General features: G+C 37.2%; 1 protein-coding gene across 1 annotated transcript in view; it reads right to left on the bottom strand.

Annotated features, from left to right (window-relative positions):
- LOC110027121 (DEAD-box ATP-dependent RNA helicase 28) overlaps nucleotides 1-9,705 on the bottom strand; it is a gene marked incomplete at its 3' end in the record, with an annotated part of 34,117 nt that continues 24,412 nt past the window's right edge. Inside the window, 7 exon segments of the mRNA XM_020728417.1 lie at nucleotides 1-80; nucleotides 1,760-2,019; nucleotides 3,783-3,866; nucleotides 3,942-4,040; nucleotides 5,189-5,290; nucleotides 5,693-5,735; nucleotides 5,814-5,932. Coding sequence (XP_020584076.1) covers nucleotides 62-80; nucleotides 1,760-2,019; nucleotides 3,783-3,866; nucleotides 3,942-4,040; nucleotides 5,189-5,290; nucleotides 5,693-5,735; nucleotides 5,814-5,932 — 726 coding nt within the window.

Below are 9,705 nucleotides of genomic sequence, written 5' to 3'. Positions count from 1 at the left end.
TTTTCTCGGCAAGAATTCCTCAATAATCGTGCAAGAGAAGAAGATGAAGCCCTCCATAAGCCTACTTCCGACGCTTATACCTGCATTCGAAGCATTATTATGTAATAGCTGGAAAAGATCAAAAGATGATCAATATTCACATGGAAGAATCATCCAATGCTATAAATACAAATAATAATGATAATAATAAGGAAGTTTTATATAGATAAATACCACTTAATTCCTATGTATTTAGGTATTTACCTTTTAAACTTCAATTTTACAAACATACCAATATACTATCTTACCGAAGCATGAAAAAGATGTATTTCACTTTTTAAAAGTTAAAATGATTGATATTTTTGGTGCTATGTAAAATATTTAGTTGGCATAAACATAAAAAGCAAAATTCATGAGGTAGATGTGTAAATACATAATAATTAAATGCCCCTTTTTTAAATTCTCCATCATGAAGCCATGTGTTCCTACAAAAGTACTATAAATTCCATATAAATGGGACTATTAATAGGCTCTTGACCTAATTATTTCCATTCATCAGTAAACTTGAGCATAGTTTTATTTCTCAAACTTCATGTCAAAAATAAAATGTGCAGGGTCTTTCCATAAAAACCATCCAAAATATTAAATATAGCATTTTAACCATTTCAACTATAAATATTTACAAACACCCTCCTAAACCCACTCATGAAGATTTTGAGTGAAGATTTTTGGTAGTTAAAATGTTATACTTAAAATTTGGGTTGTGAAGATGTAAAATTTAATGTTTTGGATGGTTTGTATGTAAAAGCACCAAAATATAAAATGAGCTAAAAAGCGTTCCCAAACTAATTGTTGGACCAGACTAATGAGATATATATTGGCATTTAAGAGAAGAAAAAAAATTTAAAATAGGACAAAAGCAAAGGAGTTTATCGATTGAAACCAAGAGGGACCAATATATATATATATATATATATATATATGAAAGATGTTAAACTCAGTGCAAGTTTGTAAAAGCAAGAACATGGGGAAAAGTGACGAGATGAGCGTGCTCGAGAAAGCAAAAGAGGATAAGTTTGGGATGCGTGTAATTTAGTCGAGCTGGTTCAAACTCAACTTATTAACAAGGTTGCTAGTCAAGCTTATCAAGGCAAAAACTAGAGCTTGATCTCAAGCTTGTCTAGGCTTGGCTTATCAGCTCTCAAGTCAGCTCAACTAGCCGATCCATGGTCACGTGGCACTGCTCCAGCCATTGATGCATACTCTTGTTGAGCTCCCATGTTAATTTGATCTTTGGCTCGAGCTAGCGAGCCAGCTCATGAGCCTATTGTCATCATTGTGAGATGAGTTCAAGCTTATAATTTGATAAACAAGCAAAGCTCGAGTTAGGCATGTTTTGAGCTCGGCTCGACTCATTTACACATTTGGGAGACAAATTCAGCCTGTGGCAGCATCGTATAAAAGAGGAGAGAGCAAGTGAATGAGACTCAAGCGAGATCAGGAGGAGATTAAGCAAGAAAAACACACATTTGGAGAAGATGCTATGCAGGTGAAAGCTCGCGACAAGTGGCAGATGAAGGAAAGAGGAGGATCAACTAGGGATACCTTAGAAAGACAAATGAGCAGACACCATTTAGTCACAGAGGAGAAAATCAAAACATGGATTGTAGAGAAAGTATGAAAAAAGTTAATATTTGAAAAATAAATAAGTTAAAAAAATCATTAAAGGATACCTACAATTATTTCAAGAAAATAGATGAAAAAGGCATTCAGATAATACCTTGATTTGCTCTTGAAGGAGCTCTTATGCTTTGTCCTTCCAGAAGCATTATGACTTCTCACATTTCTCGGCTTTCTTTCACTCATCTCATTCTGGAATAATTCAGCCATCTCATCTTTCCTTTGAAGATTCTTGTCAGGTATTTTTGCTCTTTTACTAGCATTCCTCAAGCCCTTCCCAGCTTTCATTGATTTAGCTCGCCGATAAGCTAGTTCAACTATAGACTGTCCGGTTTTCCCTTTCAAACCAACTCTACCAAACTACATCAAAAGGAGAAAAAAAAATTAGGGGCATTTACATACCACCCAATTCCAATGAAGTTAAATATTTAACACCTAACTTTACTTTTTTCCATTTATACCATCCAAATCTTCCTCATCAAATAAAAAAGCCACTATTTTAACTTTTAAAAGAGAAATATACCTTTTCATGCATAAATAAGATGCCATACGAGTAAAAATTGAACTTTAGGTGTTAGACATATGTCAATACATAGGAATTAAATGGTATGTATGTAAATCTTCCAAAAAATAAATTAAGAGCAGTCAACAGAAAAAAAATTTCATGTTCACAAACATTTCGTGCTTGATTTTACCGAAAATTAATCACAGGCATTCATATGAATTGGAAGCTATTCTCCTGTTCAGGTTTTTCCTTATAAAAAAGAACTACACTGTGGACCAGAACACTAGGGGCCATTTATATGCACAGCACATAATTCTTACCTATTCATTCCTCATAACTAAGCTTTCATATTTACCCAAATAGCTCTCAAATCTTTAATATAACATAAAAAATAGCGCAATTAAAACTTTAAAAAAGTGAAATATACATTTTCAAGCATAGGTTTAAAGCACCAAAGTACAATTTATTATGTATGTAAAAATGAAATTATAGGGGTAAGATATGTAAATACATAAGAATTGTGTGCTAGGTATGTAAATTTCCAAAATACTTGAGGGCTACATGGAACACAATGCCAACGCTTACATGCTGATATAACTACCATTGAGAAAAGAAGAGAAAAAGATAAAAGAATGATGGTTAGAAAGTAAAAAACACCCAACTTTACTTTTTTTACATTTATACCATCCAAATCTTCCATATCATATAAAAAATACCACTATTTTAAATTTTAAAAAGTGAAATGCACCTTTTCATGCATAAATAAGGTGGCATATACGTAAAAATTGAATTTAAGGGGTTAGATATGTCAATACATAGAATTGTGTGGTAAGCATGTAAATCTTCCAAAAAATGAATTAAGAGCAGTCAACATAATAAAGATTTCATCTTCATAAACAATTCGTGCTTGATTTTACTGAAAACTAATCACAGGCATGCATATAAAATAGGAAGCTATTCTCCTGCTCAAGTTTTCCTAATAAAATAGAACTACACTGTGGACCAAAATACTTGGAGCCATTCATATGCATAGCGCAGAATTCTTATGTATTTATCATAACTAAACTTTCATATTTACACGCACTGCATTCAAATCATTAATATCACATCAAAAATAGCACAGTTATAACTTTTAAAAGTGAAATACATATTTTCAAGCATAGGTTTAAAGCACCAAGATGATATGTAGTAAGTAAATATGAAACTTTAGGCATAAGATATGTAAATAAATAAGAATTGTGTGCTAGGTATGTAAATTTCCCAAATACTTAACAGCTGCATGGAATACAATGTCAAAGTTTACCTGCTGATATAACTACCATTGAGGAGCACAGAAAAGAAAAAGGATGAAAGAATGATGATTAGAACGGAAAAAAAAACTCGATTAATTGGAAGTTTAAGCCCTTGCGAAAAAAAAAAAAAAACTGCGGAAAAGAAAGAACAAAGAGAAATATTACACATTTCAATTACTCAAAAGCTGAACCAAGCGTGATAATAATAGATATATTAAATACTAACAAAGTTCAAGCAGAGAAATTTTCAGGATAGTATCTAGACAGAAATGAGGTTGGCATGGAAAGAGTACAAATCTTTTTTACTTTGAATAAAAGACACCAACCTTTTCCAGATTCTCGGATTCCTCATTCTCTAGCATCTCCCTGGTAGCTTCCAATCTTCGCCGTTTCTTCCGTGGCAGATTTTTCTGTTTTATTATGAAAAAGGAACAGGAGCTTAAAAGAGAAGCTTTTAGAAAAAAATTAGAACAGATAATAATTACCTCACGCTCTCTTTTTCTTTTTTCTTTCAACTTCTTATCTTCTGCCTGCTGCGCACTCATCACCACATTACAGTCACTTTGACCTTTGCTAGCAAATTCCTTGAGATCCAAAAAAGTGATTAAGGGAATGAAGTACAGAAAAGAATCATCAAAGGAAATTAACAACAGTTAATTACACCTTAATAATGCAAGAAGACAAAAAAGCATTGAAAGAAACATAAAAGTAATCTAATGCAGCAAATTTTAAGGTAAACCTTAACCATTTGGATTTATCCAAAGCATCTATATTTGCAAATGTTTCAGCATGAAGAAACGTAAGTTTAGAAAACGGGAATAAAAAATAAAGTCCATATTTGATGAAATAACTATTTAAAGAGATGACAGTACAATTCATATGTCAACTGTATTGTACTTCGATATATAACTTCTTACAAATCGTGCATATTTGACCTAGATGACAGTACAATTCATGTAACTAATTACCTGTAACATTTGTAATAGTTATTTCATCTCTTTTAATAGTTATTTCAACTCTTAAAAGGTTATTTATATACCATCACTTCCATTGTTTACTTTTGAATCTATTTTTGCAAGAAGAGAAACTAAAGACCATATTGTCAGATAGATTTAGATATTTTTCTTTATCTATATTATCGTCATTATTGTGTATCCACATACCTTGCAATCTCGTGTACCTTTCGGCTTTTCCATCACTTATGTTAAGGGTTTAGTCCCAAAATTTTCATAAAAAAAAAAAAGATTAGCGTGAAAACAAGTTACTATTTTGTATGGTTCTGGTTATTTAGGATATCAGGTTCCATTCCTTCAATAAAAGGCTGCAGCTATCTGATTTTGTAACGTGTCTTAAATTCACTTTATACAGTATATACCAAAGAGAGTGAGTTTAGTCATGAATCACACTCCAGATCCAGTCACAATATCCAAAAACCTATGAGTCGTTTGGGATCACTTTTGATTTTGATTTATTTTTTTTTATTTTGTTTTATATTGTATATGTTTTTACCTGCAATAAAACAAATTTGGTGTGTTATAACATTCTTAGTTATATTTAAAAGCCCTAAAAATAAATTTTCGTATTTTGAGTGTTTTTAAAAATAAATTAATTTATTTTTGAAAATAAAATATAAAAACATGCAAAAAAAATCCTAAACAAATATATTTTAAAAATAAAATTAAAAACAAAAACAGAAAACATAAAATAAAAGTGGTCACAAAGAAGCCCCTACTTTTGAAGCCTTTGCAAGTAGTTTTTTCTCTTTCTCGGTAGCAAACCAAGTCTTTTTTGGGCGCGAAAATATATCCTCCTTGTGCTTGATCATGTTCTCTACCTGTGATTTCAAATAAAAATCAGCTAATTAAAAGAGTAATTATATAATGAAGAACAGCTTTACATTTATAAATATATAAATTCACATACATTGCACACAATTATTATGTATTTACATATATCACATCTAAACTTTCATACTTACATAAATAGCACTTTGGTGCTTTAAATCTATACATGAAAATATATATTTCGCTTTTAAAAAGTGACAATAGTGCTATTTTTTATGTGATATTAAAAGTTTGAGTGATTTGTGTATAAATATGAAAGAAGTTCGAGTGATTTGTGTATAAATATGAAAGTTTAGGTGTGAGATATGTAAAGACACGAGAATCGTTATATGCCCCTTGTAAATAATCTGATTTTGTTGGAAGAAAGCCAAAAGATTGCAAGTATGTAGAACCTTTGTTGCTTCCATCTCGACTTTTCTTAATTCTCTTTCTTCCCTGAAAAGAAAAAACAAACAAGAAAAATGTAAAGGATAGGCTCACCAAATGTAAAAGATTAAGAGCTAAAAAAAAAACCTCTCTTCCCGAAGAATTAAAGAGATTTGATCTTCATTTTCTTCAATAAAACGACTCCACTCAGCAATTGGTTGATCTGCAACAATTCGACTTTTCAGTTTTGAACCTGCTCTTTTTGCCTGTTAAGTGAGAGGGTTAAAATTAAACAAGATTGAACCACACATACTTCTTCAATATATATTTATTAGCATTAATCAGTTAAATCAATCAACAATACAGCAGGAAAGGCAAATAAAAAAGGAAGATTTACATACATACAACTGAATTTCTATGTACTTACATATTTAACACCAAAACTTCAATTTCAACATGCATACAAGCTTATCAATGCATGAAATGGTGTATTTCACCTTTAAAAAGGTTAAAATGATGATATTTTTTATGTGATTTGAAATATTTGAGTGTTAATATATAAAAAGTAAAGTTTAGGTGTTCAATATGTAAATGCATAGGAAATGGGGGGTGATACCAGAATCAACCTAAACCACTATAAAAATGAAAATATTATTGTTGAAATTTAAATAGATTAGAACAACGGATTTTTTAAATAGGAAAGAAACGATAACAAATATAAAAATGACACTTTAGTGCGACGGTGGAGGTGGTGGAGGCCTGTGGAACAACAATTAACTTTTGGATGGGGAGGTTGCGGAAGTAGTCTGAGGGCGGTGAGGGAGTTGCCGCAACAGGGTAGGAGGGGGGGTTGCGGCAGCAGGTTGGGTGGCTGGAAGGGTCGCCGGCAATAGTTGTGGTTACTGGAAAAGCTAACGGTGATAGGAACAACATAGGAAGGGTCGCCGACAATATCTGTGGATGCTAGGAAGACTAATGGCAGCAGGGACAGCCAAGGAAGGGGTCTTTGGCAATAACTATAGCTGCTGGAAGGCATTCTAATTCACCATGCACAAATTCACCCCTCTGGTTGTGCATTCTGATTCACCATGCACAAATTCATGGCACTTGCAACACTTCTTAGTTGTGATAGATTTAAGGATGTGATACTGGAGGAAACCCGAAGCACCATAAAAATAGAAGATATTATAGCTTTCATTCAAAATCGATTGCAACACAGCACATGCAACACACAACACCCTAGGGCAAAAATGAAGAAGGGCGGGCTGCGCGGAGATAGCGGAATCAGAGATTCGTAGAGGCGGGGAGGGGTTTGATGGCAGCCTTGAAAAGGGGGTGGCTGTTATGATGGGAGGAGCTCGCTGGGAGGGGCAGAAAGCTGCTGGCGTCACTTCTGGGAAGTGCTGGAGTGTGGTGCGGCAAGTACAGGATGTGGGAGGAACTGGTAGGAACTGAGATTGGGGTTGGGAACAGGTAGTGGAAACGGGTAGGAAGCGGGAGGAGCAGAAGGGTAAGGGACTGTGGACGGCACAGAGGGCTTACGGCTTGGGGTTATTGAAGGAGAGAGAGGGACGGTAGAGTTGTTGTAACAGCAGTGAGGGACAAGGAGGGATCTAGGGATGGAGGAACAGGCGGCTGGGATCAGAAGAGGGGGAGAGTTACAGGAAGGTTGTTGACCTGTTATAGGAATGATGGCTGGGAAGCAAGCAGCAACCTATCAGCGGCGGGCAGAGGGAAACTGGTAGTGGGAGGAGTGCTGGAGAGGGATGTGGAGTAGATAATCACCACCGAGGAGAGGGATAAAGCCGGAGCACCACCCTAACCATCGGATTCAGCCCTCGATGGAAAAACAGGGACGTTGGCGGTTGTCCACACAAACCTGAAATAAAAAAATAACACAAAAAGTAAAACACGTGCAAATGAGCAAAAACTTAAAAAACACGTGCAAATAGACGTGGGATGAGCGGAAAATGAAAATAGGAAGGCAGTAAAATTCACGCCTAATGAAAAGAGGGAGGGAGGGGCCGGTTCAGCCCATTCTCTCAACTAAACCGAGTCGGGTCAAACCAGTCCAGCCTTTGGAGGAAAGGCCCCGTGTCAGGATGCGAATTGGTTTTACATGTTCACCACTCTAAATCAGCTTGTCCTCTGACGGGGTCATCTTCGATTCTCCTGGGTGTACTTTGGCTATAAGATATTAAGGTTGAACTCTGTCTGTAAAATATGAAGGGTTACTCGGTGATGTGGTCTCTCCACTTCTGAATCCGGAGGTTTAACTTTGCCTGCACCCTCTGTCTATAGTAAGCTGGAAGGAGTCGATATTATGTCTCCCTCTTGATCTTCAAATTCTCTAGTTTTCCCCTTTGACGCTTCCGATCACGATCGAGGGTAACCTCCTATTGGCTTTCATCCTCAATGTTCGCAAGCCTCCGCTAAAGTTGACGAATCTCTCGACGTATCTCCTCCCGGGTATGCTCGAACATGTATCTCCTTATGGATAGGGTTTAGGGTTAAGAGATGAAAAATGGTAAAAATAATTGATTTAAGGTTACTAGTTTGAAAATCATCAAATGGGAATTAGGATTAGGGATATGAGATAGTGGAAAGGGTATTTGGCGGAAGAAGAAAATTTTTGGATTATTAGCGGAGGCTAGGAAACCCTAGGATAGGACTAGAATTAAACTAGCTCTGATATCAAATGATGCCGGAGTTAACCCAAACCACAATAAAAATAGAAATATTATTGTTGTAATTCAAATAAGTTACGACTCCTCAAACAAGAAAGAAATGATAACATAAAAAAAAAAAACACTTCAGTGCGACGGTGGAGGTGGTGACTGGCTACGGGATAACAGGTAGGTTTCAGATGGGAGGTTGCGGCAGCAGCCAGAGGGTGGCGAGGGAGTTGCCGCAGCAGGGTAGATGTAGAGGGTAGGAGGGGGGGCTGCGACAGCAGGTGTGGTGGCTGGAAGAGTCATCGACAATAGATGTGGGTGGTGCTGGGAAAGCTAACTGTGGCAGAACAACAAAGGAAGGGTCGCCGGCAATAACAGCGGATTGTCACCTCCCAAAAGAGCACTTAAGAGAAGTAGGCAGCCCGGGACTTAAATATCGCTCTTTGGCCCTACACCTAACTGATGTGGGACTTTTTGTCCTTGACATTCTCCTCCACCTAATCACATGACACTCTCGTCACGGATCGGCTCCTCCGAGAGTCTCACTGGACCATGAAGAGTTCACATATTTGACAGACAATAATCGGCTTTGATATCACTTGTCACCTCTCCTTTTAAGAGAGGTGGGCAGCTCAGGACTTCGGCCCCACCTAGCCGAAGTGAGACTTTTTGTCTGTGACATTCTCCTCCACCCAATCATACGGATCGGCTCCTCCGAGGATACCACTGGACCACGGAGAGTCCACACACTTGGGAGACAGTAATCGGCTCTGATACCACTTGTCACCTCCCAAAAGAGCTCTTAAGAGAAATAAGCAGCCCATGACTTAAATACTGCTCTTCGGTCCTACACCTAGCCGAAGTGAGACTTTTTGTTCGTGACAGGGAGCTTTAGCTGAGAAGACTGACGGTAGCAGAGACATCAAAGGAGGGGGTCGCCATAACTACGGCTGTTGGAAGGCTAGCAACAGTAGGAAGGTGGGTGAGGGCTTGTGGCTAGATAAAGGTGGGGTGCTGGAAAGGAGTCAAGGTAATTGCCGTTGGGGGTTGGATAGGAGGGCGTAGCAGGTGTGGGGTTGGAGAGGCGGCTGCAGCAGCAGAGGGTTACGGGATGGCTGTTTAGGGGTAAGAGGGGTTAGGGGATGGCTGGGTAGTGGAGGGGGGATTACGGGTTGGGTAGTAGAGGGAAGATGGGTTACAAAGCAACAAAGAAGGGAAAAAACAGAGAGGCCGTTGCAGTAGGCAGCAACAAGAAAGATTTGGTGGCTGCAGAAGACAGCAAACTGCTGTCCTTGGCGGGCTACAACAAATACGGCGACAGCAGTAGCGACAGGGAGGTTGTGTAGGAGGGGAATCGTCAAGGA

The sequence above is a fragment of the Phalaenopsis equestris genome, unplaced genomic scaffold (genome assembly GCF_001263595.1).
Source record: "Phalaenopsis equestris unplaced genomic scaffold, ASM126359v1 Scaffold000414, whole genome shotgun sequence".
NCBI lineage: Eukaryota > Viridiplantae > Streptophyta > Magnoliopsida > Asparagales > Orchidaceae > Phalaenopsis > Phalaenopsis equestris.
Note: the sequence above shows the minus strand (reverse complement) of the source record. Positions and strands in the feature narration are given on the sequence as shown.